Source organism: Brachyhypopomus gauderio, chromosome 10 (assembly GCF_052324685.1).
Source record: "Brachyhypopomus gauderio isolate BG-103 chromosome 10, BGAUD_0.2, whole genome shotgun sequence".
In the NCBI taxonomy this organism is placed as follows: Eukaryota; Metazoa; Chordata; class Actinopteri; order Gymnotiformes; family Hypopomidae; genus Brachyhypopomus; species Brachyhypopomus gauderio.
Genome location: NC_135220.1, coordinates 4,075,216 through 4,095,901, shown reverse-complemented (window position 1 = coordinate 4,095,901; position 20,686 = coordinate 4,075,216). Strand labels below are relative to the sequence as shown.

Below are 20,686 nucleotides of genomic sequence, written 5' to 3'. Positions count from 1 at the left end.
AAGTCGCTCTGGATAAGAGCGTCTGCTAAATGCCGTAAATGTAAATGTAAATGTAAATAAGAGCTTTTCTATTAATGTTCTTTCAGGCATGGTCTGCAGAGAGCATAATTTGCCTTCGTAAAAGTGTGAGTGTGTATATGTATGTATTTATAAGAGAGAGAGGACTGTGAGATTACAGAGGTGTGTGTGTGAGTCTGTGCATGTTTGTGTTTGTGTGTCTGTATATGCTGCAGACAGTGGTGATGCAGTGGTGAGATTAGTGTCAGAATATGCAGACCTGTCAACAACAACCAGAGGTATTCTACTTATAATACATTTTGTCTGAGGTGGAGATAGTAATATAGCCAACAGTAATAAAGCCAGTATGTAGAAGAGAAGGCCATATCTCACATGGTTATGTAATGAAAATTAGGTCTACATTTGAACATAGACAGAGAGTGAGAGAAAGTCACAGAGACAGAAAAGATAAGATTATATGGTTGCTTCACACACTGAGAACAGTGGATGTATGCCTCTGTTAACAAAGCTTAGAGTGACGATCTGGACAGCGTTCAACTTGATTTGGCGTCATACGTGAAGTCTGTATGAACTCAGACAGCATTTTGGTTGGACAGCCTCACTGGGTGGGTACTGACTCATAACCTGGCCTGCGAGGGGAGCGCGCTGAATGTCAGCTTTAAGTGGGCTGCCAATGTGATTACTTACTGCTTGTAATTCTACCCCATTCCTTCTGTGATGACCCACAGGACAGCTGATACAGATGCAATCTAGAGGTCATATCAGTTACCTTCTCCTGCCATGGGTTAATAGGGCAAAATGTATGTGTACAGTTTTAGATTTGACAATGAGTTGAATCTTTCTTGATGAGTTTTTACAACTGGTATGGGATACGTATGCACAGCATACCAACACCCAAACATATCCTATTTATCTATAACTTTTGTATTTTTTATTTTTATAGTTAAACATTAAAAACTGTCTATATTAATGCAAATTCCTGTGGTTCTTCTTTAGACCTGGTCCAAGGACCCCACCTGGTCGTTGTAGGATTCCCTGTGTGTGCTGAGCCTACAGCTGCTACAGAGATCTACTGTGGTTGGGTGGTTGGGTCACATTTCCTCCTGACCTCATTCCTCTCATTCTGCTTTAGTCTTGCACTGTCCCTTACATCAGAGGCACCTAACCATCCTGTAGATCTACGCCAGCTCCCGCCCCACTGTAATAAAAGACACCCAGCTTAGCGGGACCATGCTAACTGAAACCCGATGTGAGAATATGAACTGGTGCCCCAGTATGAACAGAACATGTCAGTGAGGCCCTCTGTGGTTGGGGAAAACGGATGAAGGAGACAGTGGAGATTTTTATATCTAAAAAAATTATCATGTAAATATTGATCATGTAAATAGCCAGATGGATATATCCAAATGGACTTCAGTGGGAGGGGCAAATCTCTAAATGGGAGGAGTATAACTCCAAATGGGAGGGCATAACTCAGATGCTTCACTATTGATTAGTGAGTCTTCATATTGTTTTACAGACTAATGTTTAAGAAATGAAAATTGAGTGCACTCAAATGAGCTCTTATTCCAGTATTGTTTTTGCAGACAACACTGGCCACCGGTTCATGGTAGCCTAGATCAGATGGCGTGAGAAAGACAACTTTATGCTAGTGCATTAGGCAAGAAACTAAAGACACTGTCAGAGAGAAAACACACCAGCAGAATGCATACAAGGCTGTTTGTCTTTAATGTATATACTGAATATGCAAAGATGCTGTTTCCTGCTGTGACCTGGAAAGGGTCACCTCTTGCTCCTGTTTCCAAGGCCTGCCTGGGGCCTGCCCACGTTTCTGAGGCCCGCCTGGAGCCTACACCTGTTCCTGTGGCCCACCATCTGCCTTTACCTGGACCTGAGGCCCGAGAGGGGTCTGTCCAGGAGACCGCTTGGCTTGCCACGTATGGCTGCTTTCATAGATCTCCTGGTTTTCAGACTGTTATGGACTCCACCAGGGAGGAGACTTGTGTTAGTCGTGTTCTTGCATGTTTGTTCTCCCGGTCCATGCCTTTGTTCCCAGCTCCAGTTCTAGGTTTTGTATTTGTCCCAGTTTCTGTGCCTGTGTCTTGCTCTGTTCCTGCACCTGTGTCTACTCCGATTTATAAATCGGTTTCTGTTCCTTGTTTGTCCATTCAACTTGTTCCTGTTCATATGTCTGTAGTCCTGCACATACTCGTCTCGCTTATTGCCTTGTCCAGTTTTCTCTGTCTTTTTGTGTCTTCATGACTCCCATTTTTCTTTTGATTCTGTTTTTTTCAGTCTGGTTTAGTGGGATTTTGTTTTGGTTTTCCTTTTGGTCTGCGTGTCCTGGAGTTTCGTGCCTATGTGCGTAGTTCTGTCATGGTTGGCTCCGCCTCCATCTGTCAATCTTTTGTTTAGTCCTTCCTATCTCTTTTTATGTCTGTCACAGTAAACACAGTGAACTCCATCCTGAATCCTGTTTTATGTGTATAGGGATTGTTGAAGAGTTCACATCCGTGTTTCTGTATTATTTCATGTTGTTAAGATCCCTTTGGTGTTAGTTTAAGGTTCTAGTAAGTTTGTTCACTGTTTCTGTGTTTTGTCTCTAGTGCTGTTTTATGGTTCTGTTTGACGTCATGTGTAGCCCATGTTTAAGTCTTGGTTTTTTTTCTGTGTTGGATTGCCGTTCAGTTATGACCATAGATCGCTTTCATGACTCAGATATAGGATTTGCCCATAATAAATCTCACATCTCTGAGTGAATGCATCTGTCTCAATCTAGTTTGACCTGCAGAGCGTTACAGATGCATATAAGTGTTGATGAATATTTAAGTGCCCTATAGTGGCTAGGGATCTTTGAAGTGCACCTTGAAGAGGTGCAGCAAAGGACCAGTGTACATGCACGAAGGGAGAGTTTACTCTGTACAAACATGAGACATGTCCCCTGTCTCTTGAAGGGCAGTGGCTCAATACACTTTGCAATACAGGTGTGAAGACGTGCTAGACGAGAGGTGAGACATGGTGTAGAGTGAGACAAGTGCTGTCATTGAGTAAGGGGCGGGTCCATTTTTGGCTTCATGGCAAGCATTGGGGATTTAAATCTTATGTGGGTAACTACAGACAGACGTACATTTATTAGCTTACTGTGACCCTAACCTTACCCCTCCTGGCTAAAGGAACGCTATCCATGGTGCTGACATCAGCCTGCATCAGCACAGCCGACATCAGCACCGCCAACATTAGATACACATCGCCCTGAGTGAACTCAAACATCTTCAAATGTCTGACCTCTACTTTTGATGGTTTATAGGCAATTCAGATGACACTGTTTTCAAATAAATGTAGGCAGTTTCTGAATGATGTACAACATATACAGTACAGGCCAAAATTTGGACACACCTTCTCATTCAATGCATTTTCTTTATTTTCATGACTATTTACAGAATTGCTGTCAAGTCAGGCTTTAGTCTGGTTGTGGAGATGCGAAGCACATCGCAGAGGTGACTATCAGTTATTCTAGATCTCAATCGGTTCTTGTTCAGTGTCATTAGAGAAAATGTTTGCTCACATATATATGTGGAGCCAAACAAACTGATCATTCTTTTGGCGTGGCGCCTCATTAGAGGAAATCTGGACCTTTCCAAGCTGCTGTAGAATTCTGGAAGTGGGAGCTTCTGGTGGCGACTGCGCAGAGTATCATCACATTGCATTTCAATAAGTTCTAACTGCACTTCCTCCTGTACTCCTTCCACATCAACAGAGAAAGGGCTTGAGAACACTTGGATGTCTTTCTCGATGGCAGCAAAGTCTTGAAATCGCTTGTTAAATTCTTTGATCAATGATGTGAGCACCGTCACATATTTGTCCATGTTTTCTGGAATATTGGCATTTGGAAAATGGGAGATAATTTCTCCCAAAGCAGGAAAGTGTGCTGTATTACGGTCACGTATTTGCTTCTCGAAAAGACGGAGCTTCACAGCAAATGACTTCATGTGTGCATACATTTGAGACACGAGCGCGTCTTTCCCCTGCAGGCTTTTATTCAGTGTGTTCAGCTGGCCTGTGAGGTCAACTAAAAACGCCAGGTCTGCTAACCACATTGGCTCGCACAGTTCATCAAGGCGAAGTTGTTTTTCTTTCAAAAATCGGTCGATTTCAGATCTCAGTGAAAAGAACCGCTGCAGAACAGAGCCGCGACTGAGCCAGCGCACATCCGTGTGATAGATTACATCACCATATTCGGCATCAATGTCAGACAGAAATGTCCGAAATTCTCTGTGATTGAGAGCTCTCGATCGTATTAGGTTGATGGTTTTCACCACAGTAGCCATTACATTACCCAGTTGGGCGGCTCTGGCGCAGAGTGCTTCCTGATGTATAATGCAGTGCAACTTCACAGCCTCACCTCCAGCCTCGCAAACTTTTCTGCATACCATGGAAGCCATCCCGTTTCGCTCGCCCGTCATAGCTGGAGCTCCGTCAGTGGTGACTCCACACAACTTGTCCCAAGGGAGACTCATATTTTCGATGGCAACTGACACAGCCTCAAAAATGTCCTTCCCCGTTGTTGTACCTGTGAGGCTCCTTAAATCGAGGAGCTCCTCCGAAATGCTAAAGTCATCGTCAATCCCTCGTAAAAAAATTAACAGCTGAGCCGTGTCTGTGGGGTCAGTACTTTCATCACACGCGATTGAATAAAAATCAAATGCGCGAGCTTTGCCTGATACTTGCTGCTTTAAGTTGGTCGACAGGTCTTCGACTCGTCGGGCAACTGTATTTCTTGCCAGAGTAACGTTGTTAAATTCTTGCATCTTTTCTGGGCACATTATACCAACGACTTTAGCAAGACACTCTTTTATAAAGTCACCTTCTGAAAAGGGTTTCCCGCGCTGGGCTATAAGTTGAGCTACCTCGTAGCTAGCCCTTGTAGCATTTTCTTGCACTTGGTTAGCACGAAAAAATTGGTTTTGTTGAGCTGACAGGCTAGCTGCTAGTTGTTTTACCTTCTGTTCTCGTTCAGCACCAGTGCATGCCACGAAAGAGTGATGTTTCGTTTCATAATGTCTCTTAACATTATACTCCTTCATTACAGAAACTGTTTCCTGACAAATTAAGCATACACACTTCCCTCTGAACTCAGTGAAAAAATAGTCATTTTCCCAACGTGACTGAAATCTTCTGCATTCATTGTCTATTTTTCGCTTCTTTGGAGCCGCCATGTCTACCCAAAAGCTCAGGAACATTAATGTACACGTCGTGAGCACTTTGCGTTAGACTAGAAAACCGTTAGACTAACGGTTAGAGGGAAAAGGAGATATGGAGCGTTTTAGATTGGTTTTACGAGACAGCGACACCCAGCGTTAAAACTAGTAATAGCGGGCCAACTTTCATTTTATTTCTAAAATACCACGCGGGCCGTAGTTTGGACACCCCTGCTATAGCCAAACCTTTGGTCACTCATGCCAATACCAAACATTAGTTTCAATGGTGCAAGGAGCGCAAACCTTGGGCTGTGGACAATTTGAACATGTATTGTTCTGTGATGAGTTCACCTTTACTGTTTTCCCCACATCCGGAAGAGTTACGGTGTGGAGAAGCCCCAAAGGAGCGTACCACCCAGATTGTTGACCAGAGTGAAGCATGGGGGTGGATCAGTGATGGTTTGGGCTGCCATATGATGGCATCCCCTTGGCCCAATACTGTGCTAGATGGGCACGTTACTGCCAAGGACTATCGAACCATTCTGGAAGACCATGTGCATCCAATTGTTCAAACATTGTATCCTGAAGGCGGTGCCGTGTATCAGGATGACAATGCACCAATACACACAGCAAGACTGATCAAAGATTGATCACTGATCACTAGTAACTCATTGAATCATAGATGTGGATCAGAGGTAAATAAACTAGATTTTTTTTTTGCCAGGAGATATCAGAAGTGTGGCGTGAGAGCGTGTGAAAATGGTCAAATGAGTGTGTCTCACGCTCAATGCGTGAGAGTTGGCAACCCTGCTTCCGTTTTGTCCCCATTATATTTGAAGAAGTTTAGCGACATCCAGCATTTAACATCTCTTATGCAGGCTTCAATTTTTCCTAAACTGTGTTTGTCATCAGGTTTGACTGATATGTAAAGTGGAGTGTCATCTGCATAGCAGTGAAAGTTGACACGATGTTTGTTTATAACTATGCCCAGTGGTAGCATATATAATGTAAATAATAGTGGTCCTACGATGGAGCCTTGTGGGACTCCATATTTCACTTTTGTGCGTTTGGACGGAATATTATTGAGCTCTAGAAATTGATAGTGATTGGTTAAGTAAGAATTAAATCATGAAAGGGCTGTGCCTGAGATTCCAACCCAGCTTTCTAACCGTTCTAACAAGATCCTATGATCTATTGTGTGAAAGCTGCACTAAGATCCAGAAGCACTAGCAGAGATACATAGCCTTGTTCTGAGGCAAGAAGGAGATCATTTGTTACTTTAACTAGGGCTGTGTCAGTACTGAGGTGGGGGCTAAATCCAGATCGGAACTTTTCAAATATGTGATTCCTATGCATATATAAGCATAATTGCTGGGCTACAGCTTTTTCAATGATCTTGGATATAAATTATATGTTCAGAATGGGTCTATAAATAGTTGGATCAAGATTTGGTTTCTTGATAAGAGGTTTAATGACTGCTAATTTACAGGGCACCTCCATGGAATCTCCATGGATTCCAATAACGTGTCCGCTTTTGCAAAATGGGCGATTCCCCAAATGATGAAAGACCTCCAGCGTTTCCTGGGCTGCGCAAACTTTTACTGATGTTTCATTTGGGATTCTGGCAACCCCACTCGCGAATCTTCTACAGGGTGGTCCAGGGAGACAGTATGAATGGACCACAGAGGCTGATCATGCTTTCTGCCAGCTCAAAGAAGCCTTTACGGTGGTGCCTGTTCTGCACCTCCCTGACCCCCAGCACCCTTTTATCGTTGAAGTCGATGTTTTGGAATAGGTGTAGGGGCCATTCTCTCCCAACAACAAGGTAATCCACTTAAGCTATTTCCATGTGCATTCTATTCTATGAAATTACTTCCAGCTGAACAGAATTATGATGTGGGGGGTTGAGAGCTTCTGGCATTGAAACTAGCTTTAGAACAGTGGAGACACTGGCTAGAAGGAGCTAAACATCCCTTTATAATCTACACTGACCATCAAAGTCTGAAGTCAGCAAAACGATTCAATCCCTGACAAGCCAGGTGGGCCCTGTTCTTCTCGCGTTTTTCCGCTTTTCTGTATCCTACAGACCTTGCTCGAAAAACCAGAAGGCAGATGCCCTCTCCTGGATGCATGAACGGGATCAGAAAGAGAGGAGGCCTGAATATATTACCCAAACTGACTGGAATAAATATCTGCCTTGGGCAGAATATGCACGAAATTCTTTAACCCATTCTTCCACTAAGCTAACTCCCTTTCACTGTGTTTATGACTATCAACTGGCCTTCTTTCCCTGGGATGCTAGCCCTACTGACGTACCTACCTTAGATGAGTGGTTTAAGCGGAGTGCACGCACCAGGAGTTAGCCCACATTTATCTGAGATGGGCTCTCGACACTTGGCGTCAGACTGCGGATCGCCGATGCCTGCCAGCAGTAATCTATCACCCAGCTGCCTCCACAGTATTGTATATGTTCCACATTTCACGTCTCTTTACCTGAACCCCTGGATATCGAAGGACAACCCACTTATGCTGTCTGTACACTCCTGGAATCCCGGCACCGCTGGGGTTGACTCCAATACCTGGTAAATTGGGAGGGGTATAGTCCGGAAGAGATGCAGTGGGTCCCGGCCCGTGACATACTGGACCCCTCTCTCATACGAGAGTTTCACGCTGCTCACCCCTTTCCCAGAGTCGTCCCCATGGCAGTCACTCTCACACAGCTGAAGCCACTTGTCGCAGGTGGGGGGGGGGGGGGGGGGGGGGGTTACTGTCAGGAACAACACTCCCTCACATTGTTAAGTTGACTTAAGTCGAAAGTTTCACTTCCTTGTTGCGAAATATTGCCGTCTCATTCAGCATACTGAGCGTTATCTTTTCCGTGGTGTTTCCTGGTATTCTGACCTCAGCTTTCCTTATAGACCTAGCCCCCAGCCCAGCCCTCCTGTACCTCCCACACTCTGCTACTCCAGCGTGACCCTGGACCGGCTCAACAACGTACTCTGCATGGTGGAGCTCTGTGTTGAGACTTGCACTCAGCGCTGCTCACTGCAACAAAAGATTTCTATTCTGCATTTGGATCCTTCTCTGCCTCATCCTTATGTTACACCCAGCTTGTTACAGTTAAAACTTTATTTACCTCTCAGGAACTTTGGAAAATATTCCTTCCCACAATGCAACATCTGACCTAACACAGACGGGCTTCTTACAGTAGTTGGCGGAGCACTCGTTATTGATTATTTAATCATTTTCAAGCTTGTATGTCTTTAGCAGTCTTCCACTTTAAATGGCTGTGTCACAAAATCTGGCCTGACTGATATTTTTAGTGTCTACACTGATATACATGTGTATCATCAGCATATGACTGAAAGTCAATATTGTATTAGTGGTCAGCTTGTTACCTGATTTACATGTGATAATTACCACTAACACTACCATTGTGTGAAAATTTAAACTTCAAAGTCATATTTTGAAGTTATCAAAGGAGATATCGCATAGACGCCATCACAGTTTCTGTCAGCTTTAAGGAAAGAAACAAACTAATGTTACTATCACTAGTTATACAGTTCCTGAGTGGCAGGACAAAAGACTATTGTCTCAGAACCTCCTTTTTTAGATAAAGACTCTAAAGGTACAGCACGAAGCTCTCATTCCTGGCATAGTCATAATTCCTCTCTGAAATGCCTTGTTCACAGGGCCGGAGTGGGCCACTTTTTCAACCCGGGAAATTCATGTCCAAATCTGGCCCAAAATTATTTTTCCCTCCTAATCGGCCCAAACTAGAGATTGACATGAGCCGGCCCATCGGGAATCCTCCCGAATCTCCCGATTAGCCACTCCGGCTTGACTTGTTCATAATTCTCATTATGACTATGTCCAACTCCACTGTGGTCACAAGCTTGAAGCACTGCAATTCGTTGCAAATCACCTCCCAACTGACTGGTGCTGTGGGGTGAACACATACAAAAACATTTGTATGATGGTACTGATAAGAAAGCTCTCAGATAATTTCCTGGGAAGTTTTACTTCCTTCCAGGGTATCACAGCGTTATTCACCACAGTTGTATTACTGTGTTTGACTTTGTTCAGTTGTGTATGACAAAAGGGCTACGTGCACACTGAGGCCATGGGAAGCACGTTTTTATATCCAGCATCCAATATCTTGATTAAAGATTTTAGGGGTAGCATAACTTGGTTGACCTGGAGAATTTGGTGGTGATGGCTGTGACCCTGATAGACTCCCGTCCAGGGTCAGATAGCCAGTCTGAGCTGGGTCATGGCTTTTCTCTGTCCTGGTCAGGACTGATGAGACTCATCATTAATGTCAATGGGTGACAAAGTGATTAAAGTTTGTCCTTAAACATTTTTACTCCAACCCAGTTAAGATTGACAGCCTAAAAAGAATCTAGATAACAATATAAATAATAATTAAGAACAAGGGTCATGTCAGTACCATGGGCTGCCTGCATGTTTCTGACCTGCTCTTAGACATCTGCTGTTGGATTGCTGACTGGTTCCTGCTCTGGGAGATGCGGTGCTCAGCTTTGAGATCTCTTCACCACTGATCTCTTCACAACTGATCTTTTCACCACGCTGGTGTATGTGATGATTCATTCTCAGATGTGCTCCTCCAGTACCGTGTCAGATCTAGGTGGATCCACAGTCAGGGTCCTGTTACACTGTAACCGAGAGACTCTTTGGACGGTTGACTGGTATTTGAAGAGGGCGTTTATTCCTTTGGCTGCTGTGAACTGTTGGTAAGCAGCAGACTCCAGATCCTCATGTATGGGCCTCTCGTTGGATTTCTTCTTGCCAGATCACATCTTTGATCTTCATGTGACAGCACATAGCACATAGTTTTCTGGGTTCAGTTATACTGGTTGTTGGGACTGAGCTTATTGCTTTAAAATTGCTTTAGCAGCACTGTTTACTGTCGCATGAGGTTAACATGAATGGACACTGAACATGTACTAAAAACTTCAGTAATATGCAGTAGTCTATTTTGGATATGTATTTGGTAAATGTAATCCCCATTGTTTATATATTCTGTCACCTGGCTGTATTTAAAAAGCTTTAAATGTAAATCCACTGAATGTATATAAATAAATGTGTGTGTGAGTGTATGTGTGTGCGAGAGGCAGAATGGGAGGGGTTAGATGAGGGGTGGGTGGAGCTCTACAGTCATGTGTGAGTACATGTGTCTATATAAAACCCTGTTCCTCTTCCTGCCTTGCACTGCTCCTGTCTCCGACTGAGCCCCAGACTCACACACACAGCAACCACCACCACAATGACTCAACAACCAGTCAGGTATGAAGAACCTCTCAAAGACTCTCATATGACTGACTTTTAATCTCACCTCTTCTGTTGTATTTTTAATATTGAAAAAATATATATATTTTTGAAAAACAAAAAGTCTAAAGGATCAGAACAGGGTGTATTTTGTGTTAAGATACAAATGTGTCTGAAATATGAAATACTGCAGATTTCCACTAAGTCCTCTGACACAGCTGTTGGATACTGTGTGATGCAATGTTGCATTCAGTCCAGCTCACACTCGGGGACAGCTGTCCTCTCTCATACTCGGGGAAAGCTGTCCTCTCTCATACTCGGGGACAGCTGTCCTCCCTGTCCTCAACTTGCACAGTGACAGCTGTGTGATATGATATAGAGGAGAGGCCAGAGAAACATGCTGTTCTCTTTGTGTTTCATCAGTCTTCCTGCTAAGCTCATCAATGGCGGTGTAGCTGGCATGGTGGGGGTGACCTGTGTGTTTCCTATAGACCTGGCCAAGACCAGACTCCAGAACCAGCGCACCAGTCACCAGGTCTACAGGAACATGTACGTTCACGCCTTGCTTTCTCCTCACTATCATCTATTTAACAGTTATAAAAATGCCTGGACATTTTATTTATCAGAAAAGTATAAAACCCCAAATCTAAAAGATAAAATAGTGTGGACAGTAGAACTGGTCATGAAAACAAAACCAGCAAGTCACCGTGATATTGTGCCATGGAAATTTTACAGAACCAGTTTTTCCAAATGGCGGTTTTCCAGAGGGTAAATGCTGGCTGATGCAATAAACTAGTCAGATTGGCTATTCCTCTACCACACGCATGTGTATGTGTGTATGAGTGTGTGTCAAAGAGAGAGGCAGATATATAGAGGCACAGAAAGAGATATAATGCCTCATGCATAGTTTAATACAATGCCTGTTGCATTTGTTTAGGATGGACTGTCTGATCAAGACTGTTCGGTCTGAGGGCTACTTTGGAATGTACAGAGGTAAGAGAAGACTGCAGCGACCCAACCCACATCTGCAAACGCGTACATCCCCGCAGGACACACCGTACTTAGTAAAATAGAGGCATTCCATCGTTAACCTGACATGTTGGATTTAGTCTCAGCATGTTTGACTGGCCTTTTTTCCAGTGAAACACAAAAGTTGGCTGTAGGCCACTGTGACTGTATGAAGGCACGGCAATGGTGCGGAGGGAATGTTGCTGGGTTAAGAATGGTCTGCCAACCAAAAATATCCAGTTGTCAGAAATGACCCACTGATGAAATATGGCCTGATGAATAAATAACACAGTATAACTCATGGAGTACAGATTTGAACTGAGTTTCCAGATATGTCAAGTGTCAATAATATTTTTATATAAAATAATACAGTAAGCAAGCATTTATATATATATATTGAGAGTAGATATACACCTTTGAGTGTATAAGCTATTTAGTTTATCTTGCTGTGTATGTTATTTTATGATGAATATTTAGAATTTTAATGTTTTGAGCTGTTGACCTCTCCAGATCTCTGATAACTACATCTGTCTCAATGAACAGTTGGAGTTTATTCTGCATTTCATGTGCTTCTTAGTTGTCTTCCCTTTAACTAGTGTGTGAGTGGAGAATACTCTCGTGTTGTTTAACATTGAAACAGTATGTAATAGTTACTGATTCTTCAGGTGCAGCAGTCAACCTCACCCTTGTAACCCCCGAGAAAGCAATCAAACTGGCTGCTAACGACTTCTTCCGTCACCATCTGAGCAGGGGAGAGTAAGTTTTCTTAGTGAAGATCTGAGATGCCATAGGAGTGTATACATCACACGTGAGCGAGGTTTCAAGGCAAGTCTTTTCCTTGCAGGCATAAGCTGAGCGTCTTCAAGGAGATGCTAGCAGGCTGTGGGGCAGGAATGTGCCAAGTGATCATCACCACTCCCATGGAGATGCTTAAGATCCAGCTGCAGGACGCAGGCAGGCTTGGTACGACACAAACCGTCTGCGCACACACACACAGGACCAGCTAGAGCAGCTGTGCCCAAGTCTTGTCCTTAATTTAGAGTTTAGGTCCAGTCATAAATCCACACGATCCACACGATCTTCAGTAGCATCTGAACATCAGAACCGAATGTTTTGGACTCACACGCTGTGGTAGGCTGGGTGTCCAGCACTGAAGTGCAGAACTCTATTCACCATCAATTCAACAGCATTTGTGTTCATTCATTTGCCTCAAAAATGTCTATTTGAGAAGAAAGTTGTCCATGCTTGTAGCCCCGTGTCCTGGGTTGACCAGTCGTTGTGCGTGTCTGCTGCAGTGGCACAGAGGAACGTGGCGGTGGTCTCCGCGGTGAAGCTGGGCGGGGGGAGGGCTGTACTGAGCTGTGCCTACAGCATGGGTCCGCCCGCCCCCGTGCGCAGGGCGTCGGCCGTGCACATCACCCAGGAGCTGCTGCGCACCCACGGCATCCAGGGACTCTACAAAGGCCTGGGGGCCACACTCATGAGGTAGCACCCACAACAGAGCCGCGCTCTGTGTCTGTGTCTCAGCACCACTGTGGGTTTTCTGTTCCCGTGTATGCTTTGTGCTTGTTGAAATCCCTCTGTTGTTTGTTTCAGGGACATCCCATTCTCTGTGGTCTATTTCCCCCTGTTTGCCCACCTTAACGCACTGGGGAAGCCGTCAGACGAGGGGAGCGCCCCCTTCTACTGGTCCTTCGCTGCAGGATGCATGGCGGGGTGTATGGCGGCAGTAGCTGTCAGCCCCTGTGATGGTGTGTGTGTGTGTATGTGTGTTTAGGCTGGAAAATATGTTCACTAACACATGAGACTTGTACTATGTGAAATTAATGACTGCTCTCTGCCGCCCCCTAGTGGTAAAGACGAGGCTGCAGTCCCTCAGTAAGAGCACCAACGAGGAGACGTACAGTGGAGTGATGGACTGCATCAGGTACTGTAACCAAATAACTACGTTAGTTTCACTGGTGTTTCCGCACTGCATTCTTTCTGAACGGTCCTGTGTGTCCTGCCTCACGCAGGAAGATAGTTCGGAAGGAAGGACCCACGGCTCTCCTGAAAGGCGCAGGATGCAGGGCCCTGGTCATCGCCCCTCTGTTCGGCATCGCACAAGTCGTCTACTTCATCGGGGTTGGAGAGTTCCTCCTGGGCCAAGCTCCCTTCAACCTCTGCACGCCCTGAACACAGTCCTGCAGCGCGAGCGTCCCGACATTAAAGCTGTGAGAGCAAGACAACTCAGGACTGGCTTTCTGAGAGGTGTCCAGGGTGCGCTGGAGGTCCGGGGCAGGTTCAGCATGTGAAGGACGCTGGCTTTTACCACTGTGAAAACATTGCACTCGTCTCTGTGATTTTATATGTGTCTCCAGGACCAGCCTTTGGGAAGGAACATGATGTCTCCCATCATGCTAGCTTTTGTCTTCCATTTGCTGACATAACAAGAGCTTTGGGGGGAGGGGAGCGGAGCCATGAAATAGTCCTCAGGTCCACGTCCTGTGTTAGTCCTCATATCTTCCGTTAGTCCTCAGGTCCACGTCCTGTGTTAGTCCTCATATCTTCCGTTAGTCCTCAGGTCCACGTCCTCCGTTAAGTCCTCGTGTCCACATGTGCTCTGTTAGTTTGTGAAACCAAGCTTTGGGTTTCCTGTTTGATGTCTTGCTGGTGAGGACACAAGACACGTAAAACTTGATGAAGACGTGTTGGAGCTGAGCAGTGTTCGAAGTGTCACGATCCAGACAGAATTCCAAGGAGTCAGAATTTCAAAGCACAGTTATGCACTTATGTAATTCCAAGGAGCTCTGAATTTCTGATGCTGTTTGGGATGGGAAAAGTCAGTCCATCTAACTGGACCAAGCACACAATTAAGTTGAGCATTTTTTATTGTTATAACGTCATATGCATAACTTTGTTCAAGGGAGAAGTGAAATCCTTTGTCAGGGTAATCTTAGCAGAGGGCACCATAGAATGTAACCTATTAGGTTGTCTATATAATCGATCAAAATGATTGATTTAATTGGCTTTCAAGATCCTAAATGTATTCTCATAATTCATTTAAGTCAAAAGCTGTTTATTTTTCAAACCATTTTCATTTCAGATTCTGAAATTCTGTAAAACTGCTTACTAACTGTATAGCAGTAATTAAACATTAAACCACAAGTAGGCGGTGAAGACAGTTTCGAACGTCTTTGGTTCAGTTGTAGAGATCATGCTCTTACTAACATGAGGTTTCCTGTTTTTATGTACAATTTGGGTCACATTCCTTGCCACTAAAACAACACCAAATCCGTAAAGGGTTCTCACTAAGGAGTATGAGCCGTATAAGATGTACAAACACCTTTTGCAAAAGCAATGTGAAAATCCCTAAACCTCTAGTTATCATAACAAACTGAATCCATATGAACAAATGCTGAATGAATAAACAAATTCTTAGTTTTTCTGTGAAATCTCCTCACTGTATTTTCGTTTGGCATCAGCGTTTTGCATTTACCTTTGTAACACATGTTAAACCAACAGTAGCTCTTATATAAGTACAGGGCGGTTTCAATCTCGCACCATTTTGTTGAGTTTGCGGTTCAGTAGATCTGCACTGGTTCATTCACTCGAAACCTTGGCAGTGAATCCGAATTCCTATGGGATGGGATGGGCCCGGCGCCACGCGAGGCCAAGCAGCCTAGCTGAAGTGTCCAGTGTGCAGCGCGCACGAAACACTAACCCCCGCGCTGCTCGTTCCTGTCTCGCGCATAACTGCAGCTGTCAGACGCCACTTCACCCGCGAAAGACGAGACGCACCGCATGGAGAGACGTTGCTATACAGAGCCAAGCTCTTCCCAGCCGTACTGCTGACATGCACACCTATGCTAACGAGGAAATAAAAGTTCAGTTGTGTTCAGTTTCAATGTTTATTACCGAAACTGACACCGTCTATTTCTATTAAAACACCAAGACAGCTAAATACACTCAAATACACGCCTTACTTAGTTCACAATGAGTTATTAAATATTTTTTCTCACGTGTTTTATGGAACACGATTCAATGGAAGTGGCGATTCAGTAAAGCTGGGCGTACACTGTACGATATTTTAAATCGTGTACTCAGCTCCAGCTCAAACTGTACGACTAAATCGCAGGGTTTAAAAGTTCACAGCTCACGATTCATATACTCACACTATACGATCCGACGCTCTCATGCGACCTCTCACGAGGAGCGATTTGAATTTCAAACATGTTTGATATTCTTGCGACGCTGCGATTTCTGATCGGGAGTTGGTCGTGAGGTGTGAATCGCTCCTCGTTTACCTGTGTAAACTATACGATGCACGACATGCGATTGAGCCGAAACTTGTCCCGATCGCAAAAATAGTCGCACGAGTGAAAAATCGACTGAAAATGGGCCAAAAATCGCACAGTGTACGCCCAGCTTAAGAGGCTGATTGGGAAGTGAAAGTGCACTGTGATTGGTGGAATGTGGTCTGTGATTGGTGGAATGTGGTCTGTGATCGGTGGGTGTGGTCTGTGATTGGTAGAATGTGGTCTGTGATTGGTGGAATGTGGTCTGTGATTGGTGGAATGTGGTCTGTGATTGGTAGAATGTGGTCTGTGATTGGTGGAATGTGGTCTGTGATTGGTGGAATATTGTTTGTGATTGGCGGGTGTGGTCTGTGATTGGTGGGTGTGGGGCTATGGCGTGACAATAACAAATACGTTTATTAAATTTATATCCTCACATTAGCTTTTTTCCCCAATGTAATAATGATTATATCAATAATATTGCACAGAAAACACAAATGTAAAATGCACCGTGTTTTAAAAGACTGGCTTTCCAAAAAGTATCGACAGACAAAAAGGTGAAACTTCAGAAAACTTTATTTGTTCTGGTACAACAGTGTTCCTGAGCAGCCTGAATGCTGTTGGAACATCTCGGTTAATAAATAAATTACACATTTCAACACCAGAAAAACAACAACTTTCTGGATACAGTACGAACATTCAAAACACATAAAAACTGTTTACAGCAAAGCTGCTATGAACGCCATGCTACATTTAACACACAGGCACAAGCTATGGGTCAGCTGAACAGAGAGAAATGAAGGGAGAGAGAAGATTAGAGACAGGGAGACACACAGAGCACTTCAAAATCAGCACACACACACAATCCAAACCGTTGTTCCCACACCCTAGCCCCACTGACTTCACTAGCTAAACTATGTCATTTCACTCCTTATGGAAACCTTCAATATGTAAGGTCATCTGAACTATGCACTCCAGTCCGATAACTCTGATCCAGTCTGTAGTTTTGGACATGCTTGGTTAATCAGGAGCTAGAGAGAAATATCAAGAGAAATGGGAGGTATGGCAGAATGGAAAAAATGGACTGTACGAGGTTCTTTCAGGACTGGGTTGAAGTCTTCTGCTATACCTTTTTCTGATTAGCAGGTTACACAAGTTATTTGCATAAAAAGCAAAGGCACCTTAACTGATCATCATGAAATAGTCATTTCTTTAGAATGGAAACAACCAGCTTCAACACAAACAACAGCACATTAGCGACACGGCACAGATGTCCAGTACCACACGCATTACAAAAACAGAGTACAAAATTTAACAGTATGTACAAAGCTGTTCTTGGAAAAACAGACATTGAAATGCAACAGTGAATAATGCAATGAAAAAAACCTTTCGAATGCTTCATCCAGTTGATTCTAGCAAGCAATCACAGGGAAAGTGAAGTTAGAGATATTTGGTCTAGCTAAACACTAAATAACAGACATCTAAAGGAGTTTCCTGATTGCAGCTCATAACACAGCGTGCAGCATGCTGTTGTCAGCAGGAGGGGGCGCTATTCAGAGCCTCGCGTATCCTTCCACAGCTCCCCTGTTAATGTGAGAAGTGTCAGTGAGGAGAGATCAAACTTCAGCACGATGACCACTATTGGAAGAGGAAGCAGGCTGTTATTACATAAGCCAATGACACGGCACTCAGCCAGGAGTGTGTGTGGTGAAGGGTGTTGAATGGTGTGTGACACCACACACCCTCAGCTCTCCCTCAGATGGACTGAGCAGATGAAGGGGGATATGGTGCACTCTCTCAGTTTTCAGCTTTCTGTGCCAGCAAAGCTCAGTGTGGTTTGCACCACCTACCAAATCAAAATGTTTCACACGTACAAAAGATCAGAGAACACACGCTCAGTCTGTGGTGACGTGGCCACGTAGTCAGGCAGTGTGGGGGACGGAGGTGCCTGCTCCACTGTGTGTGCGAGGCAGGGCTTTGTGAGGTTACAGGCCAGTCGTGACACACTGACCCAAAGTCTATTTGCAAACGACCAGTCAAGTCTTCCAGCAAGGCATAATGTCTGTCCTGTTCACATTATATCATATCTGTATCAGTCATTTGATGCTGCACTGGCAAACTGTGGATTTTAAATAGCTGAACGCACAGGGAGCACCAGGCAACAGACCCCAGCAGAGTTAGGACTCACCAAGACTGAAAATACATAAATACAATTCTAAAGATATCTATTTAAAAAGTCAACTTTAAAATGCTTGGAATTTATGACACCTATCCAGCAGGTAATTAGGTAACCCCCCCCAAAATAAAAACAAACAAACAAAAAAAAAAACAAAAAGTAAAAACAAGTGAACAAACAACACCAAACAAATACGCACTTCAGCAGTGTCAAAGGTGAAAAGTCTCAGGTGGATTACACAGAAAACATGAAGGTGGATAGCCTCTTTGTGCTTCCCTCTGATTGGACAGTCTGAGAGGGAGATGCAGGTCTTTCTCAGTCTGAAAGCTGTTGCTGTGTCTGTGAGGATGTGGTGTGGGTCAAAGGTCAAAGGTTAGGGGTCCCGCTATATGACCTCGCGGCTGTTGCGGATGGCACAGCACAGGACCATGCTGAAGATCATGCCAATAATCTGTGGAGGTCAGAAGACACTGTCAGACAGAAACCACCTGCAGTCTCTCATTACAACGGCATCACCGGTGTCTCTCATTTTACGTATATGTACAGCAACAAAAGTAATTCAACTCTAAATGGGAGATTGAGCATGTTTGCAAAGTGTAGAAGGCAGAAGTGAGCGCAACACTGAAGGATAAAGCCAGGAAGGTGTGCGATCAAGCCAATGCCCTTAGAGTGAGTACACACTCACTAGTCTGTAACAGCCACACAGTTAAAAACAGGAAGGTGCAGTTACCATGACTCCTGCGATTCCTATTCCCACATATCCAATGATGAACAGTTTACTATTGAAGAACTCCTCAATGGCTAATTCACAACTCTGTATAGAAAAAAGACCAGAAAAAGCACTTGTAAATGAGATTTGTTTTATAATTATTGAGGCCCTGGGGTGTACTGCCCCCTGGTGGTGAAAAGAGTGTTACCTTGGGTTGGATATTTGTGCACTGTGTGTCACAGCAGTTCAGCTGTAAGGACAGAGAGGAAGACTTACACACGATCACAGCGCAGACGAGGCAAATAAATAATGATCTGGTTGTTAGAGTACACACATGGGTGCACACACACGCACACACACACACGCACGCACATATCAGATGAAAGTACACAGCAGAAACATACTATTCTCTGGTAGGTGGCGATGATTGCAGTCATGTTGTTGTTGTTGTTGTCTTTAGTTGATTCTTCATAAAATGTCTGGATGTCCTTAATTATCTGTTGGACAGAAAGTGATTATTGAAACTCAGATTAAGCAATGTTCTCTTCAGTGGGAAGATAAGTCTATATACAATAAAACACTAATTATTGATGTTTGTTCCTGCTTCAGGAGAACCATCCTGCAGTGGGGGCTAATATACCTGATTCAGGTAATGCAGATTAACAATTAAACTATAGTACATTGAGGTGTGTTAAGATTAGCAACTGAAAGACACAATTCCCAAGGTGATAAACCCCTAATCTGAAAGAGGGCAGAAGCTGCAGGGCAGAAGATGCCGTCCAGTTTACCCTTGTAGTTGTATAATCTGTCCTTTAATCTTTATTGTAGTTTAATCTGTTCTTGTTGTAGTTCAATCTACATTTACCGTACCGTTTGTTTATTAAGGAATCCAAAGACACCAGCAGCAACTTCTGCTCCAAAGATGATTAAGAGGCAGGCGAAGAACTGAGAGTAAACCACGAAACTGCACGTTAGTCAACATACCCACACATGTAACCAAGCACACGCAACAAACACATGAAACTTCACGTAATGCTTGTTAGATACGTTAGACTGTCTAACAAGTATGCTTGAAACTTTGACAGCAGACCCGTCTGAGAAAAATGTCATGAGATTAAATGAAACATGTCTCTGCTATTACTGTAGCAGCCAAGAACTACAATTAGGAGTGGGGATTAGGAGGGGGATTGGGAATGAGGATTAGGTGTTGGATTAGAAGTGGGGATTAGGAGTAGGATTGGGAGTGGGGATTAGGAGGGGGATTGGGAGTGAGGATTAGGTGTTGGATTAGAAGTGAGGATTAGGTGTTGGATTAGAAGTGGGGATTAGGAGTAGGATTGGGAGTGGGGATTAGGAGTTGGATTGGGAGTGGGGATTAGGAGTGGGATTGGAAGCGGGGATTAGGAGTGGGATTGGAAGCGGGGATTAGGAGTGGGATTGGAAGTGGGGATTAGGAGATAGAGTGTGCTCACCAATCCCAGGAGGCACTGCGACTCCCGCACTGCCCCACAGCAGCCGAAGAAGCCAACCAGCATCACCAGACCACCGGCTGCAATCAGGATATACACGCCTACAGAACAGCAGGTGGGTTAGAGTCTCGTACCCAGATGCAGCCTCAGCATCCTAATCTGGTTAAAGCCCTCACTGATATTTAAAGATATACAATCTTTAAATGATTCAGATCACCTTAAAGGGCATGAAACAGTAGGTTGAGGCCACAGTGTAGGGCAGGGGTGTCCAAACTACGGCCCGTGGGCCAACTGTGGCCCAATGTCCAGTTTTCATTGGCCCGCAGCAAATTATGAAAATACAATTGAATTTGGCCCGCACAAGAGGCTTGAGCTCAACTCTCTGTTACACTTCTCAGTTTCAACACTAGAAATAGCCAGTCATGAAAATGGTGCTTCTCTACTAACCAAAATTCGTACACCAGTGACGAACGAACAAAGAAAATCTAGCAAATGGCAGCTTGCCTGTAAACTCAACAACAGTTTTTTACGCACTAACAAAA

At 44.2% G+C, this 20,686-nt stretch overlaps 2 protein-coding genes across 2 annotated transcripts in view; one reads left to right on the top strand and one right to left on the bottom strand.

The window, feature by feature from the left end:
* Nucleotides 1-10,364: 10,364 nt before the first annotated feature.
* slc25a55b (solute carrier family 25 member 55b) lies at nt 10,365-14,947 on the top strand. The gene is made up of 9 exons (XM_077018859.1): nt 10,365-10,523; nt 10,929-11,054; nt 11,443-11,498; nt 12,179-12,269; nt 12,358-12,476; nt 12,809-12,998; nt 13,110-13,264; nt 13,365-13,440; nt 13,529-14,947. Exons 1-9 carry the CDS (start codon nt 10,504-10,506, stop codon nt 13,686-13,688), a joined length of 993 nt encoding a protein of 330 aa, XP_076874974.1. The 5' UTR covers nt 10,365-10,503; the 3' UTR covers nt 13,689-14,947.
* A 1,401-nt stretch (nt 14,948-16,348) lies between these two features.
* Nucleotides 16,349-20,686, bottom strand: part of tspan2b (tetraspanin 2b) — a 26,174-nt gene continuing 21,836 nt past the window's right edge. Inside the window, exons 3-8 of the mRNA XM_077018844.1 lie at nt 20,148-20,245; nt 19,546-19,620; nt 19,080-19,172; nt 18,884-18,925; nt 18,697-18,780; nt 16,349-18,417 (exon numbers count right to left, since the gene is read on the bottom strand). Coding sequence (XP_076874959.1) covers nt 18,352-18,417; nt 18,697-18,780; nt 18,884-18,925; nt 19,080-19,172; nt 19,546-19,620; nt 20,148-20,245 — 458 coding nt within the window. The 3' untranslated portion in view covers nt 16,349-18,351. The remainder of the gene's footprint in view (nt 18,418-18,696; nt 18,781-18,883; nt 18,926-19,079; nt 19,173-19,545; nt 19,621-20,147; nt 20,246-20,686) is intronic.